This window comes from Gopherus evgoodei, chromosome 13 (genome assembly GCF_007399415.2).
Source record: "Gopherus evgoodei ecotype Sinaloan lineage chromosome 13, rGopEvg1_v1.p, whole genome shotgun sequence".
Classification (NCBI taxonomy): Eukaryota; Metazoa; Chordata; order Testudines; family Testudinidae; genus Gopherus; species Gopherus evgoodei.
Genome location: NC_044334.1, coordinates 6,691,292 through 6,714,455, shown reverse-complemented (window position 1 = coordinate 6,714,455; position 23,164 = coordinate 6,691,292). Strand labels below are relative to the sequence as shown.

The window sequence follows — 23,164 nt, the reverse complement described above, 5'->3', positions numbered from 1 at the left end:
CATTTATATATGCAATTTGATGCTTGGTTTACTTTGAGGGCCTTGGGGTTTACGTGTATAATTTTTGCATAGAAAGTCTTGGCTATTTAAAATTAGACCTTGAGTGATTATGTAACTTAAGTTCTAGGGTACTGGTGTCTCTAAGGCTGTGTCTACACTAGAGAGCTTACAGTGGCACAGCTGTTCCGATGCAGCTGGGCTGCTGTAAAATCTCTCTTGTAGCCATTCTGTGCCGACAGGAAGGAGCTCCTATTGGCATAATTAACACCCCCCCAAATGAGTGGCGGTAGCTATGTCCGTGGGAGAAGCTCTCCCGCCAACGTAGCGCTGTGCACACTACTGCTTATGCCAGGGCAGTTTATGTCGCTCTGAGGCATAGAATATTCACACCCCTGAGCGGCATAAGTTTTGCCAACATAAGTGGTGTGTAGACATAGCCTGAGACATAAGCATTAAATACTAGTATTTATTTTAAATTCTAAATACTTACATATCTGTTGCTGTCTTCAAAATATTGTGCAAACCTTTAAGGATGACTATCAACCTAAAACAGAATAATTTAGACCAAAATGTGATGCCCTTTCACAATCCGATTGTAAAACCAGAAAAATTGGCAAGGACAGTTGGGGGCAATTGGAAGTTAGGGTTTTTTTTTTTGTTAACAAACTAACTTTCAAGGTGAGTATGGGGAAACTGAACGAGAGAGAATTGACTTGACCAAGGTGTCAAAGCAGAGCAGATACCACTCAGAAGTTCCTTGCTTCCAGTCCCATGCTTAGTCAACTATTAGACCAGAAGTGGGCAAACTTTTTGGTCCAAGGGCCGCATTGGGGTTGTGAAGCTTTATGGAGGGCTGGGTAGAGAAGGCTGTGCCTCCCCAAACGGCCTGGCCCTTGTCCCCCATCTGTCCCGTCCCACTTCCCTCCCCCCTCAGAACTCTCAACCCATCCAACTTCTCCCTGCTCCTTCTCCCCGACCACCCCCTCCCAAGACCCGCGTCTCTAACTGCCCCTCCGAGATCCCACCCCCTATCCAATCCCCCTAGTCCCTGTCCCCTGACCATCCCCCCACAGATCCTCCATCCCCTGTCCCCTGACTGCCCCCCTGAACTCCCCCCCATTCTCTTACTATGCTGCTCAGAACAGCAGGAGCTCGCAGCTGCTCTGCCCAGTAGGAGCAGCGGGCAGAGTGCTGGCGGCGTGGTGATCTGAGGCTGCAGGGGAGGGGGGACAGCAGGGGAGGGGCCGGGAGCTAGTCTCCCCAGCTGGGACCGAGCAGGATGGTCCCGTGGGCCATAGTTTGCCCACCTTTGTACTAGACCATGATACAGTTCATAATTCATACAGCATCTAGCACATTGCGGGTGCTGTTGGAAACACAAATGAGTATCTTATGTTAATTCTATCTAATTAAAAGAAATGCTTTAATTGGCAGATCAGAGTCATTTTCTTTGCACAGTAAATAACATTGAGGACATCAGAATACAATTTGGAATTTTTGAAATGGGAATATGATAAATATTGTGGATAAAAACATTGTAGGAAGTACTTGTAGTTTAAGCATTCATCTGTACTTACTTATAAATTATGAAGCTGAACTCCCCTGCCCATTCTCTAGATTTTAAAAGGTATCTGTTAGTGTTTGAAACCAGTAAAATTTATTTACTTGTTACAAAGTTTACATTAGCAGCTTAACTAAGAGTTTGGTAAAGAATCTTGTCTTCTACATTCTTATTAGTACTCGTGCTCTCTAAAGCTCCAGTATTGCAATCGCATTTGTAAAGTGAAGTACATCAGTGAGTAGTCCCATTAAGTTCAGTGTTACTGCTTATATGCATAAGTGTTTGCAGAACTGGGGCTTTGGTGTACTTCCATCAAAATTATTATTCATGTTGTGGTGTTTCTGTTCATTACTGTACATTTAAATCAGAAAAAATCCTTTTGGTTGGAGGTTATCAAAGGTTAAAAATACTGCTTAGGAAGCTTAATAGAATTGAAATGTCGGGGCTAATTTTTATACTAGAAGGAAAAAGTTACTAATATAGGTTTCCTCCTGTGTTCTACAGTCTGTCCAGTGAAGATGCTGCTTTGAGGCTGCTTTGAGATGCTAACCAGGTACCTTGAACTTTTGGTTTTCCAGTGCAGCATCTCTAAGTAATATTTTGATGTAGGAGAAGACTAAAAAAACCTTGATACTAAAATCCATTCTTGTTTCCATAACTTCAAAGGCTTTCTTAACTAGAGATGAGTTTAGATTGTCTTGTATCCTTAAAACAAACAAACCCTGTATCATGAGAATCTCTTTACGGGTTTGTTCTCCTTACATTTGCATGCTCTTATCTCCACTGCCATTTTTATCATGTTTAGGAACAGAATTCAAACTGAGTTCCAGTTAAATTGGTTTCTGACATGCTTTGGACATTTGGTGTGAATGAATGGGTGGCGCTAAGCCACATTTTACAAAATTGTAATCTAAGAACTGAAGCGGGAAACCATTTAATCTGAATTCGAGTTTAAGTGCTGTTTTTAAATACAAATTTCAAACAAATGTCAGTGTAGACAAAGCCAAAATTTGTTACCGAAGTGCCATAAATAGTTCCTTTTCTGAGCAGGAAAGAGGATCCCTTCAGGCAGATGAAGAACGAGGTTGATGTTGACAGTAGCCAAAAAGGGAAAAGATGGGAGGTTGGCGGTGGCACTTCTAGAATGTGACTGCTGCTGATTCTGCAAGCCTTTCTTAAAAACCTTGGAGAAGATGTTATCACAAATGCACAGGAGTGACAAAGCTTTTCGCATCCTGCCAAGAACGTATGTTTTACAATGTGTTAAATAATAGATTTGGAATCCAGCTGTAGTGCTGTGGGTTTTTTAAAAAGCAAAAAACAAAAAATAACCCACACCCAAAAGCCATAAATGTTTTGAAATCATACCAAATTAATTTTAGTTGTTCCTCAATAATCAGAGACATTAGTGTGTTTTTTGCTAGGTTTTTAATCAATCTCTTTGCAGAATTTTTATTTTGAATCCGTGAACCAGCAGTGATGATCTGTTACCTGAAAACTGATTACCAGAGACTAGATGAAATTTTTATGGCATTGTGGGCCTTCCTTTAATGTTCTTATGTAATGATTGTTCTTAGGGAGTCAGTCTCCCAGTCTCTCAGTTGTTCTCGGCATCCTTGTCATCTCCCCACTCTGTGTGTCTTCATAACCCCATGTTGCAGTGGCACCCTCCGGACAGATTCCCTGTGCAGCTCATCAGTGTCACTTCATGGTTGGCTGGCTGGCTGGCAGAGGTCTTCATAGAGTGCTGTAGGCTATGCTCTCCCTCTTCCACAGTATTCCGAACCCCAGCTGGTCCAGGGAGCCAGGGTCCAAGAATCAGATTCTAGCCTTCTGCATGGCAGCACATATCGTTACCAATAGATCAGCCTTAATTTCAACGTTATTTGACATAGGCGTTGAGTAAACAGTACAATTGCTACCAGAAAGTTTCCATAAAATTTAAATGGTCAGACAGCATTTAAATTTCCAATATCACTAAATTTAACTATACAGCAACCAAAATACCATGTGTCTGAAAACTTCTGCTTTATACGAAGTTAAATAAAATTGAAACCATTGTAGTTGTGGTTTTGGGTGACTAGAATTCTGCTTAACCATATCTCTAACCCGGGTCTCGTTACTGCTACTGCAGTCACTCAGCTAAGCCAGTAACTGCTCTTAGAATTGTGAAGTTATTTGCAGGCTATAATTGGTGGTTTTTTAAATGCAGGTAATTGTATATACATACTTAACAGTACTAAAGATCTTAACTGTATGATAGTCCATTTAAATCCTTGACAACATAGTAGGTCATTTTGTGAATATGAAGTTTTTAATGTTAACTTCTCCTGCATTGTAATTTTATAGGGAGAAGAAATGGGTGACAGTTGGCGACACATCCCTCAGAATTTACAAATGGGTACCAGTAACAGAGCCCAAAGTTGATGATGTAAGTATTTCTGGACACCCTACAGATAGATATCTTAGAAGTTTTGGAACTGCAGACCAGTATTTAGTCAAGGTCGTAAGGGAACGTACTGTCTGTCCTCAGATCTCAGTTAATATTGGGTTGGGCCTTAGTACTTAAATAGAAGACTTCCAAGGGAAACTGAGGTTGCTGCAGAAAGTATTGTTGGTGATTCAGTAGGGTAGCACTTTTTCCCCCAAGTCTCATTCCAATATGTGACTTTTAAAGAGGTGCTGTTAATTTGAAAACAAGTCAGTTTTTTAAAATAGTTAGTTATAGATTCTGCATCCCTACTTTCCAATTTAATCATATTTTCCTAATTGCAAAAAAAAAAAAAGATTTTCTCACCTTCTTCTTTTTGAAAGATCCATACAACCATCAGAGGAAAGTAACTTGTACAGCTAACTGTGCACAGTATGTATGCTGTATTCTTTCTGTGCATTGTTAAACAGTTGCCATATCTCACAATAGAGACACATTTATTTCAGTGTCTTATAAAGAGATTGTGAGTGTGTGTAATTTATAAAGTGTTTTAGAATTCTTTAGTATAAAAGTGCTATGGAAATGTGAGGTATTATTGTATTGGTTAAGATGCTCAAGCCAAGCATTATAGAATGTTCTCTGCTGTTGTAATGACTATTTTTTCCTAATAGGTAAGCATTGCACATGCAGCATATTGATGTTTTTACTGTGCAATGCACTGTGAATTCACACTGTTTTTTTGCTATGATAGACACATGGCATAAAACAGCATTTATAATGAAAATAAAAATTAATAGCACTTATCTTTTCATCCGTAGATCTCAAAGTTCTTTACAAAGGTAAGTATGCATTATTACTCCCATTTTACAGGTGGATAAAGTTGTGCAGAGAGAAATTGTGATTTACCCAAGGTTTCACACTATGTCAGTGATAGAGCAGGGAAATATAACTTGGATCTTCTGAATCCCAGTCTGGTAACCAATCCACTGGACCATGTTGCCACTGTTTTAAATCTATAGCAGAGGTGTGAAATAAGTCACAGGTTGATGGAACTAATAGTTTAGTGGTATTAAACCTGTGGTCTGCAGAGACCCCTGGGGGACCACAGACTACGTCTAAGGGGTCCGCGAAAGGTGGTTGTTACCATAGTAATTTTCAACGTGGTCTGCGGATTCCTAAGAGTCCGCGCACTGCCTAAGATTTTCAAAAGGGTCTGCACCTCAGTTTGAAATTTTGCAAACTTCTGATCTAGTAAAATGTCCAAAATAGTGGCTCTTAAAAAAGACTGAAGCCTGGATTCACACTACTTAAAAGCCAATTTCCAGGGCTCGCTGTGTCTTCTGATTGAGGTTATATTAAACTGAACCTGTTTCTTTACATGACTTCAGTCGTCTTGCAGAATCTGCTCTTTAAGGTACAAGACATGCCACATCTACCCTGTTTAAAGAAGTCTCCAATCCACCAATCTGCCATTTTCAGTTCAAGGCACCCTGTTTGGACAGTTCCTTTAAAGCAGCGGTTCTCAACCTATTTATTATTGTGGGCCGCAGGTTGAGAGCCACAGTCCACCATCCCCAGAGCACTATACCCAGTGCCTCCCATCCAGAGACCCTCCACAAAGTGGAGCCTTGGATGGGGGCTGGATGGCCACGGGGCAGCAGGGACCTCAGACCTTGCTGTACAGGGCCGGGCAGCAGCCCCGACCTTGGACCCAGCTGTGTGGCTGGGCAGCCGGGTGGCAGCCCGGACCCTGACCCCACGTGGCAGCTGGCAGCCCAGATGCCGACCCCAGATGGCAGCCCCTGGATTCTGGACCCTTTGCAAGGCTGGCCAGGGAGCCGGGAACCTGGACCCTGTGGTCTGGTGGCCTTTAGCACGCATGTGGGCCACAGCTCTGTGCTAATTAGGCCACAGCTTTAAAGCAGTGGTTCTCAAAGCTGGTCCGCCACTTGTTCAGGGAAAGCCTTTGGTGGGTCAGGCGAGTTTGTTTACCTGCCGTATGTGCAGATTCGGCCGATCGCAGCTCCCACTGGCTGCGGTTCGCCAGTCCAAGTCAATGGGGGCTGCGGGAAGCGCGGCCAGCACATCCCTCAGCCCGCGCTGCTTTCCGCAGCCCCCATTGGCCTGGAGCAGCAAACCACGGCCAGTAGTAGCCACAATCGGCTGAACCTGCAGATGTGGCCGGTAAACAAACCGGCCCCGGGCCGCCAGTGGCTTTCCCCGAATAAGCGGCAGACCGGCTTTGAGAATCACTGTTTTAAAGAACCTCTGTCACCACTAGATGGCAAGAAGAAGCTGCAGACATAGCCAATACCTATCCAACAGTCCAGCCCCCTGATTTTGACCTTCCAAGCCGTCTGCGGCAAAGCTTAATTGCTTCAGATGTAGAGGGATCAAGTGTGCTGCACATCTCTATAAGCGAGGCCTTTGTGACTTTCCGCTTTGCTACTGTGGCCAGTTAGAAGATGTAGTTGATATATTTGGAGGCTGCATCCTTTGCCGGAGCTACATGATTCCCTCATGGACTTGCACAACACCTTCCCTCAGCTGTTGAATGGTTGAGATATTTAAATTAACATGCCTGACTTGAATGTCTATGTAAATGTAATCACAATAAAAAAAGTTGTGCTAAAGACTTCACTAGCTGACATGCTGCAAAGATTTCCAGAGAGTCTCTTGTATGTAAAAGTTTCTTCAAAGCTGAGCAGCTTGTGTGTGAAATAAGCTCTTGTCAGTTAGGATGCCTATTTTTTCACAGAAGTGTTCTGCATAGAAACTTTTTATCTCTTAGATAAGTTATGGCACTAATTGGATTACTTGTTATACAGAGAAAATGATTGCTGTTATAATGTATGCTTTGTTAAATATATTTGAGTTGTGGAGGTTACAATTTCTAGGGTTTTTCCAGGCAAACTTTCCTGCATCTAAGCCTGCATCCAGCAGAATACTTCTGACATTTTTTTTAAAATGTCCTTCATAGTACATTAGTTCTGAGTTCATAGACATATTCTGTGTGAGCATATCATCTCTGCATAGGCAGATCCTCATTACAGTCAGTGAGGCTCTGTATTTGTCTGAGAGTCCTTTCACATGTAACCAGTTAGAATATTTGGACCATAATTTGGCATATTGGGCAAATAATCCTTGATTTTTGAGTCTAACACTAATTGACAGAGACCCTTTGAAACTAGGTCATTCTAATCTTCTCATGCTGTTGCAGTCTTGTTTAAGATGAAAGGGTCTCTGCCTTGTGGCACATGAGATCTCTGAACAGAAAAGAGCTATACATTTTGAGAGAACCTAAAGGAGGGAGGGCAAAATCTATTTTTTTAATTTGGGCACAAGGATTATTCTCCATCTGCCATTGGCCTGCATTCACAGAAGCAGATTAAGATATCCTCCTAGTGCTCATTAGAATGGTAGGATGGGGTCTTACTAGTGTGCCCTGCAATGCTCCATGGCCCCAGAGGAAGTTGTATGCCATTTTAGGGGGCATGGTTAGTATCTCCTCCCCATCAATGCACATGGTGCCCTAGGCCCACCTGAGCTGTTTTGGTGGGATGGTTTAGGAGCTGTTCATTCAACTGCTATCCTTTTGCTCCCTCTGAAAAGAAACATAGTGCTTCTGGGAAGTGTGGCCTCCTTGATCCAGAGCTGTTAGATTTGTCAGTAACTTTCCAAAATATGTATATGTAAGTGTTTGTATTTATGATGTATATTTTAATAGGGGGGAAAAATACCTTGTTCCAAAGATGGAGAAAAGTGCCCCAGTATCTGTCTTGTTGAAATTCTTCTGCAGCCTTAGACTATACTTGATTGTCTTCTTGTTTCTGACCCTCATTGGAGAGTGTTGCCTTATCATAATGGGTTGGTTACTGAGCTTCTCCCTCTCTGGAGTCTGGCTTTTCATTCTCCTCTCTCTCAGCAGGAACTGGGTATTCCAAGAGCAGCGCAGCTGGCACTTTCTCCTAGGAGACCAATTACATCATCTCCTAATTGAAAATGCTGCATCCCTTTCTCGACATGGATTCATGTGGATGCAAACATCTCTTTTGTTGCTTTAACTCTTGCAGCTCCTGCTATTACACAGGACATGGAGCAGGGGTGTGTGCATGCAGGACTGTCTTGCTGCTGCTGGGATTTCTCTTACTTTCATAATCCCTCCTGCTCCACCTTTTAGATTTAATGCAGAAACTACATTGTATATGGAGAAGGGAGAAGCCTCAGCAGCCTGGGTCAGCGGGAGGGAGGGAGGCAGGCAAACAGCCATCCTTTCCATGTGAAAATTCTCAGTCCCCCACCATTACCGTCATGCACACATGCAAAAATGCATGCAAAAAGTGAAGATGCTGTGTCCTAGGTGACTAGATGATAACCTGGAGCAGTGTGTTGCTTCATTATGCAGCCCTCCCAGGAGATAATTACCCCTACTCCATTCTCTCTCCAGAACCACTTCATACTCTTTAAAATACTTGGCACTTGCAGTCTGCCAGTCTTTCATCTAGCGATTTCAAGGTGCTTTACCAGTAATGTTTGTCACTTCACTGTGAGGTAGATCATTGTTATCCCTATTTTCCAGAATAGGATACTGAGGTACAAAGCAGGGAATTGATTTACCCAAGGCTCCAGAATGACACAGTCAAAAATCATGTAAAGAATTCCCAAATCCCAGCCCTTATTCTAATGACATTGCCTCCGCTTTTGTCAGGAATTCGCTTGATCTTGTCTTTCCTTTTCCAGTTGCCTTTCTCACTCTTGGGAATGGGGAAAAACAGCAATAAAAATACTTATTTTAATGCACCCAAAAACACCTTAATGGTGCATAAGAAATTAAACTATATACCTATTGGAGTGGCCTGTTGGTGTATTATATACCTTCAAGCCTCCCGATATACCAGCTGTGGGGGAGGAGTCATCCACAGTCTTAGCCCTAGGCAAAACGGATGGTAGGTTGAAAATAAAATGAGTTTTTCATTGTGTTCTGAAGGCCAGCAGAGCTCTGGCGAACATCCAGGAGGAACAAAGTACGTGTTCAAATACTTCTCTTTAGTAAATTTCTATTCGTCTCTCTAAAGAGAGCTGCCCCCAAGCATAACGTATAGATGGGCTTCGGCTACAGAGTTGTATGACTGCACTTGGGAAAGGTGCAAAACTGCTAGGGCCCGTGCTATTGGTTAAAGCACTGCAGTAAGCTATGGTAACATTTCTCTTATAAAGAGAGAGGTGTGGTATTTTGGTCTGTCCACAGAGCTAGCAACCAGCAACTCCCCAGTTCTGATCCTGATTCTTGTGCAGCTCCTTCATTTTACCTTGGATAAGTCACTGGAGCATTCTGCCTCGATTTCTCCAGCTGCAAAATTGGGCAATAATAATGAGCTATCTCACAAGGGTGCTGTTATGTTGTGCAGTGGTTTTGAAGATGAAAAGCAAAGGTCTGTGACTAGGGCTCCTAAGCACTACAATATACAAATAATAATAATAACGTTTATAAATAGTAAACATTAGCAGAACTTCTGATAATGGTTGCTCTTTTTTTTTTTTTTTTTTCCTTCCGGGGGTCATAAAGAATAAACTGTGTAAGTGTTTCTCAGAGATTCTTACGATGACTGCCTCATCAGTGTTCTTGGTAATTCTTGACTTGGCCGTATTTCCCACATGAAAATTGTAAGCATGATATGCTTACAGGACTACGGCACTGAGCTGAAAGAGAGAGTTTTACACTAACACATGGATGTTGGTTTCCTGGCTAACTATTTGGTAACTTTAATTTTTGGGGGGTGTTTTTGTTTTTCAGAAAAACAAAAATAAGAAAAAAAGCAAAGATGAAAAATGTGGCTCTGAAGTGACCACTCCAGAGAATAGCTCTTCTCCAGGGATGATGGACATGCATGGTGAGTGGGACATGGCCAGCCCAAGCTACTCCGTGCACTGTTATAAAGGAAGTAACCAATGGACAAGATTCCTATTGGAATCAACAGGAGTTGCTGTTGTGTACATGAGGGCAGAATTTGGCCAAGTGAGAATAAAGAAAAAGTGGTGCATGGTACTAGATCAGTGTGTGGTGTAAGTCATTAACGTCAATGGTGGTAAATGCAGTTTTCACTCAGGCTGCATGTAAAAGAAAATCCCTATGTCTGCTGTGAGGGGAGCTAAGATGCTGAAATAAAATGTGAAAAGGACAAAACAAAAATAAGCCCAGTTTCTAAGGTGCTGTTTCGCTTATCTCAGTGAAGTAGTAGCCTTGTACAGCTTACAGACACGGCTTGCTTTGGCAGTGGAAAGCTAGTGAGTTCTTTTGTATGCATTTGCTAGCTCAGACTAGCTGCATATGTCTTCACAGTGTGTCTGTCCTTGAAGTGCACAGGTAACTGCTTAATAAAATACCCTGTTTTGCATTTAAAATATGATAAAATTTATCTTGAAACTGCTTTTTCAAATTTAGCAAAGCAGAGACTGTCCATTGAAGTATGTCTTAATAGATAGTGTGAAATGTTAGTAATTTTTAATAACCTATGTAGGGAAGAAGCATGCTCATTTAAATACACACCTGTTTTTCCTCCCCGAAACTCCAAAGGAGCTGAAAGAATTTTGCTTAAAAAAAAATTGTGGGGAGAGACTAAACACACAACTTCATCCCCATAATAAATATTTCAGGAAGTCATCAGAATATGAAACCAGAGAGCTACAATGGAATCTCTTTTGCAACTTCAGCTATGATTGTCTGTACTGTATAAGTATTGTAATAAATTGTCGGGAGGGGTGCTGTGATGCCTCATTTAAGATTTTAAGGCATTTTGGAGAGTTTTGGATGGACGTCTATAGAAATGCAAAGCATTAAGGAAGTGGCTATGAGACTGGGCTATTGGACAGCTTGAATGTTGTGTATAATACCGTATAAAACAGAATTCCTAATTTTGAGTTGTAACAGACAAAAATAACATAGGAGACTTTCTTGACAGGTAATTGAATCTTCAGCAAGATTTTTAAATTCATGAGAACTTTTGCTAAGAATCCTCCTGGAAAATGAAAGTTCCTTTGTGTTATAATTGGTATGATGAAATAAGCACATTGGGCTAATGTTATGAAGAATGGAGAATCTTTATTTTCAGATCGCCTGCTTCTCTCACTTTTGCCAGGTTTACACTTGTTTAACCCTATTGACTTTAATGGAGTTACTCCTGATTTACACCAGTGCAAGTTAAGAATTGGGGCAAAATTATTCTTTCAGTACCAGGAGAAAAACACTACTCTCCTGTAGTATTTGCCACTGGGAAGACTTTTTCTTGATAAAATAAACCAAACCAGAAAATGAAATGTTCAGTTCCCAAACTAAATGCTGGCAGATTAACAAAAGCAAGGTGGATTGTTGTGTGTTACCATGGTTTCTATCAAAACGGCATCTGTACGGCTCAGCCATGTTGAAATTCCTTAATTTATGGATGTCTAGGTGGCAGCAATGGCCAAAGCCACTTCCCCATCTGAGTTTGAGTAGAAAGGTTTGACCTTTTGAAGAGGCAGAATTTTAGCTTCAGCAATTTGCACCTTTGTCACCCATCTACACAGACTTCTAGTGTGACTTTGTCTTGGACAAGTAATTTAATCTTTGTCTCTCCTTTCCCCATTTGTAAAATGGGGATAGTACTTTTTCCTTGCCTTTTCTCCATTTTGTCTATTTGGATTGTAAGCTCTTTGAGACAGGGACTGTCCTCAATTTTGTGTGGTAACTGTCTGAGTTGGGACCTGATCTCAGTTTGGCCTTTAGGCCTCAAATCAAAACAAATAATAAAAATAAGTGTTCTCTATGGGAATACACCAGAAGGCCCCATGAAAACTTTACCTGTTACAGAAGGATACTGTGTGCTTGATTAGCAGGTTGATTTATGGGGATTATGTTAGAGCTGTGCTCCATGATCTATACTGGTTGGCTGTCAGTTTCTGGTTGCAATTCAGCTGTTGGTTTGTACCTATAAAGTGGTTTGTGAGTGCTGCTTTCCTTGCATGATACCCCCACAGATAATATTAGATGAGGCACTCAAGCAGATAGCCCCTGGTTTCCCCAGGAACTGGGTGCAGGCAGTGCATTCCTGCTGTGAGGGGCTCCTGATATTAGGATTTGCTTCTCCCTTTGACTTGAGGTGGCCCGGGTTTGTAGACCTTCAGGATGCTCTGGAAGGCCGACCTGTTATTTTGAGTAGAGGGAGGGGCATGAAGGAGCATATAAGTCTGCAGGGTAAGTATTAATAGTCTAGTTGGGTACTGATGCTCTTGATGGATGAACTGATAAAATATACGATTCTGGCTTCCAATAAGAGATGTATCTAAATCCAAGAATTTTGTGCTATTATTGTTTAGAGCCCTCGGTCACCATATTTGAAGAAATATACACTATAGTTAAGCAGCACTGTGTACAAAATAGGGCATCAGAGAATGTCTGTTGAGTGAAGGGGACTTAAGTATAAAGAGTCCTACTTACCTGTGAACCTGAACAGTCCTCTCTTACCCAAAATTCCCACTGAAATCACTGGGATGGCAAGTCATGTAGGATCACATCCAATATTAACTATGCAATGATGCATAAAAATATATAACTTCAACAAGAGCCAAAATGATCTGTTTCATTCACTTTTCATCAAGGTAGAATTTTTTTCCAGATGACAATAGCAACCAGAGTTCAATAGCTGACGCTTCTCCAATAAAACAGGAGAACAGTAGCAACTCAAGTCCAGCACCTGAGCAGAACTCAGCAACACAAGCAGATGGCACTGAAGTAAAGTCTGATGAAACTCAAGCAGATGCAAAGGAGCAACCTGGTTCAGAAGGTAATACATATAGATATATCTTGTGCCTGCAGCTTTTCTAATAGGAAGCACTAGTTTAAACGAATACTTAAATTCAACATTCTTGCTAAGAAAGAAACTCAAATAATAAAAGTGGAACAGAGTGACTGGCATGTGATACAGAACACAAACATCCATTCTTCCAAAACAACAAATACAGCTCATAAAACAATCACAAATAAAAATGATGAGTTGCCACAGTCCACATGTTATTAGCTATTTACTTTCTTCATAATCACGTCAAGTTGGCTTAAGTCTTCTAAACTTCATTGCTGTGTAAATAAGAACAAAGTCCTCGGTATGTAAGTGTTTTATGTATGTATTTAAAATTCCTATTGACTTCACAGGGAGCAAGAACAGGTTTAAACTAAATTACAAAATTAATTTCTTCCATGAGAGTTCCACTGACTTCAGTGGTAGCTGGTCCAGGTCTGAAATCTTTATTGCATCTAGATGTCTCATGAATCCAAAATAGAGTGGAAAATATTTTTCTGCTTAGTTTTATACCTTAGAAATTCAGGTCCTGCCTAGGTTAGAGGACTGTAAACTAGTGAAATGGTTACATCACAAGAGCTAAACAGGTGAAAATTGATCTGCTGAGAGGGGAAGAGATTTTTATTGACTTTAAAACTCTTATGTAAAATTTATCTAATGTCAGTAACTGAAAATTAACATTTTAAAGGAAGAAGTTGCTTCAGTATTCAGCATCCTTGGGCTTTCTTGAGAACTCACAATAACTCCCTTATATTGCTCATTGATGCTCCAGTGAAAGCAGGGAAGATCAGACTTGACATCTCAGATATTCTTAAGGTAAAAAACAAACAGAGGAAGGGAGAAACCTTAAAATAAATCTTTACACTTTAATCCATACGAAGAAACAAAAAATAAGCATAAACCCCAATCTTAAAAAATCCTTTGTAGGTCACCGTTTAGACATTTATCAAAGCCTTGATCCTGTCAGGTGCTCAGCCAGTGGGAGTTGAGGATGTGCTTCACCTAACATGATTGGGCTCTAAACGAAAATGGAACCAACAAATACTGATATTTTGTAACTTTTTATGTGTACATTTTTATTTTAACTTTACTTTTTTTAATTCGCTTTGCTACATTTCTTTTAAAGCTAACTGAATTTGTATGCCCAGTTTTCTAAAAAGTTCAGAATTTATTTTATTTGCTGTGCAGAAAAACAGCCAAACACGATGTTGGTGAAACTGTTTTAAATCTTACTTTGTTAATGCTATATTTCTTTGGTGCCTTGTAAAATTTTAGTAACTGAAACATTTGTTGTGTATTTATGCAAAATCTTATGTTGTGATGTTTTGAAATAAACCATTTTCTCCTCCTTGTTATAATAGATAAAATATACTCTTAACAGCATTCTAATAATCTGGTTGCAAAATTCCTGCCATAACAAAGCATTTAAATTTTCCTTGGTAAATCTCTTCCTTCTAATTCAGTTCTTAACTCAGTAGATCCAATATCCAATTTAAATGTAGATCAGTTATCTCAGTAATATTACAACCATGTATATCATGCCAAATACCTTCAATGACTAGAATGTAACTGTTAGATTCAGGGCAACGTGGCAGCTAAATCACTACTAAAGTAGACACAGGAAAGCCAAATTTTATAAAATAGTATTCTCAACTGACTGCTCACTGAGAACTGTATGGATTTACTGCCAGATGGTAAACTTGCCTTTAACTTGTTCATGGGTGAATTCAGCTGATTACATAATGTACATGCTCCCATGATTAAATTTAGGTTGAAAGAAAATTTTTCTTTGGGTTGATTCCAGGGCTATTACTGTGAAATGAGAGGGAGAAGCTAGGGCAAAATACATACTAATCTGTCTTTTTGCTGGTTGGATACTATGTTTAAGTAGGGATTCTAAATCTAAATAACCCATCATCCATTGGAGAATGATGCTGTTTGATCCAGTAGCTTTGATTGTGACATTGCCAAGCTGAATTTAAATAGCAGGTAACAAATTAAGGACCCAAATCCTGCTGTACAGCTTGTGTGACTATTTTGAAGTCATTGGGGAAGAATTGGCCCTAAGTGCTTAAAATCAACATTTTTATAATGAATAAATATTTTAGAACGCTTTCCTATGTACACTAATTATTGGCAGGTCTGAATGACTCTGAGGACAGGTAATAGGTAGGGCCCTACCAAATTCACAGGTGTGAAAAACGCATCACAGACTGTGAAATCTGGTCCTTTGTGTAATTGTATCCTATACTATACAGATTTCACAGGGGAGACTAACGTTTCTCGAACTGTGGGTCCTAACCGAAAAAGGAGTTGCAGGGGGATCGTGGTATTACCACCCTTACTTCTGTGCTGCCTTCAGAGCTGAGTGGCCAGAGAGCGGCAGCTGCTGGCCAGGTGCCCAGTTCTGAAGTCAGTGCCCCATCAGTGGCAGTGCCGAAGTAAGAGTGGCAATACCATACTATGCCACCCTTACTAGGTGCTGCTGCCTTCAGAGCTGGGCAGCCGGAGAGTGGCAGTTGCTGGCCAAGGCTCCGGCTCTGAAGGCAGCAGCACAGAACTAAAGAGAGGCCATGCCATGCTATCCTTACTTCTGTGCTGTTGCTTGCAGCAGCGCTGTCTTTAGAGTGGGTAGTTGAGGAGTGGCGGCTGCTGACTGGGAGCCAAGCTCTCAAGGCAGCACGGCTGCAAGCAAGAGCACAGAAGTAAAGGGGGCAATACTGCGACCTTCCAATCCCATTTTGGGTCAGGACCCCTACAGTTACAATGCTATGAAATTTCAGATATTTAAATATCTGAAATCATGAAATTTATTATTTTTTAAAATCCGATGACCATGAAACTAACCAAAATGGACAGTGAATTTGGTAGGGCCCTAGTATTAAGACATGGATCCTTTCACCTAAAGATCACCAGGATCAGGCACTTAGACTATAGCGAGTCTTCACATGCATGAATTCGAGATGGGCCAAATGTAGGTCTCATCTGCTCTGTAAAATCAATCATGTCAAGGACCTGTGTATTCCGCAATAGCCTGCTTGTGTGCAGATGCACACGAGGTTGAAACACGGTTACGTCTTCTAAGGTAGAGAGAAGTGAACTGTAGTTTAACAGTATCAGAAAATTGTGCAGTAGTACAAAAGGAAATAAAGCCTCTGCTCAGAAGTGCTTTTAATCTGGAAGTACTGAAGACTTAGTGTTTTCTTATAGCCACACAAACAATTCTATGGCAATTTAGAGAAACCTCCCTACAAAACCCCAAAAACAAACATCTTGCATTTGACTGAGTCATTTTGAGAAATATCACTCTTCAGACCACAGTCAATAAAAGATTTTCTGGAGAAGGCTTGCCTTTCGGTAACTTTATGTGCAAAATTTCAGAAGTTCAGTAACCAATAAAGAACTTTTAAATCTTACCCTCTTTTTCTTGGGGGAGTTGAGAATTTAAAAAATATGAATTAGAATATAGAAGTGATTGGTATAGAGAGTAGAAGAAAGGAATCTATTCAAAAGCTGCTTATTAGAGTGAGCAGCAATGAAAGTTGGAACCAGGTAGGAACCACCACAAACTTGAACATCTAGGGGAGATTTCCCACAAACATCCTTAGACTTGAAAAACTTATAACCTTATTGATGAAGCTAGATTTCTAGATACTATGTTAAAATAATTCCGTGCCACTTTTTGTAGGAATAGGTTTTAAATGTCCTGGGGGTTAAATTCCAGTTTGGTAATTAAGTTCTCCCTATCTAGCTGCCATGGCCTCCCACCCAAGTTTGTTGGATAAGTTATTCTTTTACTTCTTATCTCCAACCCTCCATCCCACAGGTAGCTGCATTTCATGACTGGTTGTAATAATTTCCATATTATTTATATATTTCATCTACTTATTGTGAAACTTTATTCATGTGTGCCAAGTACATTGAAATCTTTGTGTAATACAAGTGTGGGTCATGACTGCCTCTAGTGGCTGGTCCAAGCTAGTGCAGCCCTTACTACTAAAAGAATTCTTTAGTTTAGCTGAAGTGGCAGAAGCCTGGGGTTTGAGTGCTGAATATTATGGGTTCAGTCCCCACTGATAATTCAGATGTTATTGTGTGAATGCAATCATAACTGGTTATATTTGAATGAAAGGTATTATATGTACATTAGCATTAGAGAGTAAAAGCTTGTATTGAAAGTTTATTCTTCATGTTTAAAACAAGTTTTTACTCTTTCAGATACTTCTGATGAACAGAATTCACAGTCTTCAATGGAAAATTCCATGAATAGTTCAGAGAAAGCAGAAATTCAATCCTCTGGAGAAAATGATATAACTACAGAGGCATCTAAAAACTCTCAGGTAATTTTAATTTAGTACAAAAAAGCTACTTTTACAAATGTCTTTTCCAAATTAAATATCAATATTAAAAAAAAAAGTTTAAGAAAAACTGTCAAGAGACCAATCACGCTTACATTTATTTTCTTAGCTATATTACTAAGATCACTTTGAATCATAGAATATCAGGGTTGGAAGGGACCTCAGGAAGTCATCTTGTCCAACCCCCTGCTCAAAGCAGGACCAATCCCCAGACAGATTTTTGCCCCAGATACCTAAATGGCACCCTGAAGGATTGAGCTCACAAACCTGGGTTTAGCAGGCCAATGCTCAAACCACTGAGCTATCCCTCCCCACCTAGACTATTAACAAATAATTTTAAATATCTGATGAGCTTTCACCATTCATTTGGCCTTTTATTTCAATTTCATTCACCTTTAACAGTAAGAAGACTGATCAGTTTCACTTTCAGGCTCCTCTGCACCAGCCCAAGTCTGATATGTAAGGAAATGTTACAATCCAAATAAGAATATTTTTATTTACTTACAATCCAGTAGGCTGTGCCCAAAATGTATCCCTTTAATTTTCATTTGGAAATAAATATATTGTCTTTATAAAGCAGAACAGCTAATAGAGCTGGCAAAATTGTAATGCTAATAAACTCAGTGGGTCAGATTTTGGTTTGAGGTATGTGTATGTGTGCAGAGCCATGGCTGAGAGAGGGGCTGTGGCTTGGGAATTATCCCACCTAAATCTGCACTACGGGTCCTCAGAGTCTTGGTGGTGGTTTTACGTCTGAGTGCACATGTGCCCACTCCCAACCTCACACACTCTGTCCTGCAGAAATTGCTGCTGCTACTAGAAGGAGTAACTTCTGGGTCTTTGGTTTTTGTTGTGGCTGAGTATGGAGCTGAGGTAAGTCACAGTCTGATCACATGTTACTGCTGTTGCTTTGGAGTGTATACAGTAGCTTCATGCCTGGAATCAGGATTTTTGCCCTATGTGACTAGGTAACAACAAGACCAAGCAACGTGACGTTTAGAAAGATGATTCAGGAAGTGTATTTATTTGGTTATGTCATTCACATCCTAGGATATTTTGTTTCCCCCAAGTAACATGAGAGTACTCACTTTTTTTTTATTTTACTCTGATATCTACAGCACCTAAGATTCAGTCCAATGATAACATGAATTTTCTCTCTTTCCTGTTAAGGACTCTGAAGGAGTGCCACCTTCTAAAAAGATGAAAGTAGAGGCTTCCCAACAAAATGTTGAAGAGATTTAGACTATAGATTTTCCTGATCAGTTTTTATGTAAGGTACATCAGTGGGCTTAATCATAGAACAACTTTACTTAAGCATCTTCTCTTGGATGAGGACAGAACTCCTAACTTTTCAAGTTACCAAGCAAAAATCCAAGAAAACCTAGCAAAGGTTTAACTTCTCAGACACTGAAAACTTTTTCCTGTGAAACAAACATTGAGAACTTTTAAGTTACTGTCTCTGAAATGGTTGGAGTAAACAACTCAGGAGGGGTCTACGCACTGTTTCTAAAGTCAAAATTACAATTATGTTGCTGCTGTTTTTTGGGTTTTTTGTTTTGTTTTTTTCCATTTCTCTATTTAACAATGTAAGATATTTAAGGATGGTACAGGTCAGGTATTAGCTTTCATGTGAAGTTCATTGTTCTGGCGTGATGTCTGCTTTTGTTTTGTGCCTTGTGTTCTGAAAACAGTGCTAATTTTTAACGTTGTTTTGCAGCTGTCTCCTTTGCAAAGTGGCCTATGTTTGTATAATGCCATGTAGTAAGTTTTTCTGATTTATTTTTTTTTGTTTTGTTTTTGTTTTTTTAATTTTATATCCCTGGTGCTTAAAACTTAACAAATAGAGATAAAATTGATCTCGAAGCCATTTTCACACTTGGAGTCCAAGGAGACAAGCGTCATTTTATTTTTCTGCAACTACAGTGGAGATCTTTTACTGAATGCCCAGCATTTGCAAACTGTAAATCTGGTCTTTTAAATTATTCTTAACTTCATCAGAAGTTAATATGATTTATTTACCATTTATATTCCAGATCTGAATAAATGTAAAAGAAGTAAAGCAGATTAAGTAATAGGTCCAGATCTCTGTACTGGGTACAGTTAATCGTTTTATTAAAAAGTTTCACTATAAAGATAGGATCAAAGGGATTGATGTGCAGCAAATGATTTATTCTGATATCAGGTTTTCACTGAACTGGATTTCATTGTACTGTTCTTTAATAAGATGTTTACTGATATATTCCAGGCTATACTGTATTTTGGATTTTTTTAAACTTTCAGTTTGTCTTTGTAAATAAGTCTTATTTCCATAATTTCTACCAGTAATGTAGAGATTATCCTTTCTTTTCAATTATGTTGACGCGTGCTTATGCTAGGCTTGTTTGAGAGGCTCTGAGCACGTCACTCCCTTCAAGTCAATGGCATTTAGAGATGCAGAGTATCTACATGGATCAGGCCTTTAAGGGCCTGATATTGCAATGGGCTTATTACTTCCAGGGAGGTGCCAAGCCCCTTCAGAACAGAGTCATGTCTGTGGTAACTACTTGTGTGACTAAGGAATATTCACATGAGGTGTTGTTCAAACGTTGCTGGATTGGGCCTTAATCTTCATTCGCTCTCAGAGGGAGATGGGTCTTGTAATTTAAAACCAGATCCTACTTCTCCAAAAATTGTGCAGTGTGTGTAATCTGAGAGCTGTAAATATTTTTTAAAATGATAAATCTTCCTGTCCATGCATTTTCATAATTAGCTGTTTGTAAACTTGCTTATTTCTGAATTCTCCAGTGGTGAAAATGGCTTGAGCGTTGACTACTACATTGCATTTGCAATTACCACCTTAATTAGGAAGAACAATTGGGAGTAGGAGAGGAATGAGGAGCCAATGCTGACCTTCCGTAAAATGTCTGTTGGATTAAACTCCAAAGTGACTTGCTATGCTCAGTTTGGGAACTTTTCCTTTTATGTTGAAATAAACTTTTTTGGATCTCAACTAAATAAAATTTGGTTGCAAATCATTCATGAAACCAGTGTGCTCCCTAATAAGTTTTTGGGTTCTCTGGTCAGATCATGAAGTCCATTAACTTTCTGAAAATAAGGAACCGAGGAGCCAAAAGTTATATTTGCACAATAAACATATTGGAATGGTAGGGTAATTTCTCTCTTGAATTGTGTGTATGCTTAAAAATGTTGAAAACTGGTCAATGGCTATCAGTTTGTATGTATATTACACTCAGATTTAATTGATATTTTGTGAGAAAAATTCTATTTGATATATAAAATGGGCAAATTAAAAAAAAATCAGACTTTTAAAAACACCGATTCACTAGCATTTTAATTTTGAATGCTAAAACTACATGAATCTGATGCCACCTTTGACAAGTAGTCATGTTTACTGATCACCATCTTCAGATGCATCCCAAAATGTTTTTAATTTTGATTTTTCTACAGGTTTTAGAATGGGTAGATAAGCTTTTTGATTTCAAAGCTGATTCCTGTACTTTGGGAAGAAAAATATAAATAGCACTAAAATACCTCAAATTTTTCATTAGATAGAAATGTTTATTGGTATTACTGACACCAACAGGTTTAATTATAAAATTCCTTCTTTTCCTCCTGTGGCTTCTGCTCAGAACTGTGTCCATTGTACTGTGGCTTGGAAAACAAACCAGCTATTGCTAGTGGCTTTATTTTTAAAATAGTAACTTTTTATTTACAGCTTATACAAAATACATTCATTCTTTTAACCACAGCTTCTAGTGACAACAGACAATTGAAAAAGCAGATATATTTGGGTTCCTTAAACCTGTTAGTGTCATTCTCTAAGAAGAGAGACCTTGACATTACCTGGTATGAAGAAATCCAGAATAATGTATAAGACTGTTATTAGTCTTTCTTTGAAGTGCCTAATAACATTAATGGGCCAGTGGATGTGATTAAACACATTTTAATGCCAGAAAGTACCGATGTGACCAGACCAGAACATAGGATCCAAATCTACTTGAGGTTTAGAACCGCATATAGATTCAATGTTTTGGCTTGCACCCATCTCTACCTGTAAAAGAGTGTATTGAAAGCATTGAGACATGAAGCATAAGGGGAGTTGTAATTTACTTCGAGGTAACTGAAAGTTCTCATGCAGCTAATGTTTTAGAAATAGTGCAAATATCAAGAAGTGCTTCCTTGCTACATGCTGAATGTTGGAGCTTCAGTTACAAAAACAAAAGAAACTAGAAGCAAAAAAGTATATTAGCTTAGGTTGTGGAACCCATGAGAAGGCCTTCCAAATAAGCGATTTACGCAGCCAAACGTTTTATAGCAGAACTATTCCTTGGAATTTTTATGCTTGGGAAAGTAGTTGTTAAACATTCCAAAAAGTGCTGGCACTTACAAAACAACAAAACAGCAAGGCAGTATAAAATATTGGTTTTGGGTGGCTATCTTCATACATAAACATTGTCATGTTTTGGAATGTTCTTTATATCTAAGGGTCTGTTAGAAGATGTAAAGAATTCTGTTTTTTTCTCCCAATACCTAATCGTTTTCCATCTTATGATTTTTGTGTGTGTTGTACAGCAGTATAATTTTTCACTTATTTATTCCATCAGTAGCTATGGTTTGTACAATGTACAATGGTTTCATTTCAAAAATAAAATTTAAAAATCACAACATGAACATTTTGCGTGAATAATTTTTGATTAAGAAATTTAAATCTAAGAAGTTCAGTTTGCTTCTAATTTAAAATAAATTTCAGTTTTTAAATAGATTTTTAAAAATTGTGCATTCAGTGGTGTCTAATTCCATAATACATAAAACAAATATTGCAATCTTCCTGTTTCTTACTGAACAACAGTGTCATAATACTGCTTTAGTACGACCTTGCTAAGTTGCATGGATGAATGAGTGGTCTCATGGAATTAAAGTAGTGAGTAAACAAATCCAATAAAAGAGCAAGATTACTGGATCCCACAATGTACTCTGATTATTTAAAGTGCTGAGTATTGCTTTGATACTTCACAGGGTCATATGCTGTAGTATATTTTGTAAAAGAAGCAAAAAAACTTGTAATGCACATAAATCACTATAGTGATGTTTTGTTGAAGTTTCCTGAGAAGTAGGGAAACCTTTAGTGCAACTTCTGTGAAATGGCTGCAGATTAGTAAAATGCCACTGTATAATTTCTTGCTCCCCATCAGTGTGCTCTGCAGTGTACAGACAGATGTGGCCTCTACCCTAAGTGCCTATATTTCCCAGTTTTTTCAGGACACTTGAAATGTTCCAATTTTCATTTCATTAATAATTTTGTTAGAACTACAAAATGTTCAAGATGTACTGCTGTACCAAGTATCATTTGGTCTGTGTTTACTGGGAACAGTCAGTCTAGTAAAACAAGTGTTCAGTGTGATAAACACTGTTTTGGAGTGAATGGAAAAGTTGAAAAAATATGCTTTTTCTTGAAGTGAATATTAATGTCAATTGTTCATTGTTATATGACAGATTTATTCAGACACTTGCTGGAAAAAGTCCTGTACTTAGAATTATACCTATGTCCCTGAGTCAGGAACTGGCAATAGTAAAGTCAGCACATACAAAGAACACTTTTAAAAAGTATATTTCATTACCCTAAAAAGTTGCTGTAAAAATGCCCTGTTTTTTTTATTTTGAAAACGTGGTCACTCTTTTGAAAACATGGTCACTGCCCCAAATATCTTACATTCTAAATTAGACTATATAGATCAAGCATATTTATACATTGACTGGCCTGATAGCACTTCACTTACAAAGTTGAGCTGATGAGGGTTTTATTTTAATACAGTGCTCACATTTTTAGTGCATTATCTCAGGCTTCACAGAAGGTGTGTGTAAAAGGGGGATTTTCATGAAGAGAATTTATGCTTGTTGTACAAGAAAGAAAACTATTCCAGTCATAAAGGATGGAGTGAAAGGATGCATGAAGTGAAGTGAGAGAGAGAAGTCCCTTTGAGCA

The 23,164-nt window shown here is 39.1% G+C and overlaps 1 protein-coding gene across 8 annotated transcripts in view; it reads left to right on the top strand.

Moving 5' to 3' along the window:
* Nucleotides 1-21,852, top strand: part of BCL7A (BAF chromatin remodeling complex subunit BCL7A) — a 32,734-nt gene extending 10,882 nt beyond the window's left edge. For 2 of the 8 annotated variants that reach the window (XM_030582828.1, XM_030582829.1), the window contains 7 exons: nucleotides 2,066-2,114; nucleotides 3,911-3,992; nucleotides 4,811-4,831; nucleotides 9,787-9,883; nucleotides 12,644-12,811; nucleotides 17,042-17,163; nucleotides 17,983-18,338. In XM_030582828.1, the coding sequence (XP_030438688.1) occupies nucleotides 2,104-2,114; nucleotides 3,911-3,992; nucleotides 4,811-4,831; nucleotides 9,787-9,883; nucleotides 12,644-12,811; nucleotides 17,042-17,163; nucleotides 17,983-18,153 (672 nt within the window). In that variant the 5' untranslated portion in view covers nucleotides 2,066-2,103 and the 3' untranslated portion in view covers nucleotides 18,154-18,338. The other 6 variants (XM_030582834.1, XM_030582830.1, XM_030582826.1 and 3 more) reach the window with 6 other exon arrangements.
* The last annotated feature ends 1,312 nt before the right edge of the window (nucleotides 21,853-23,164 follow it).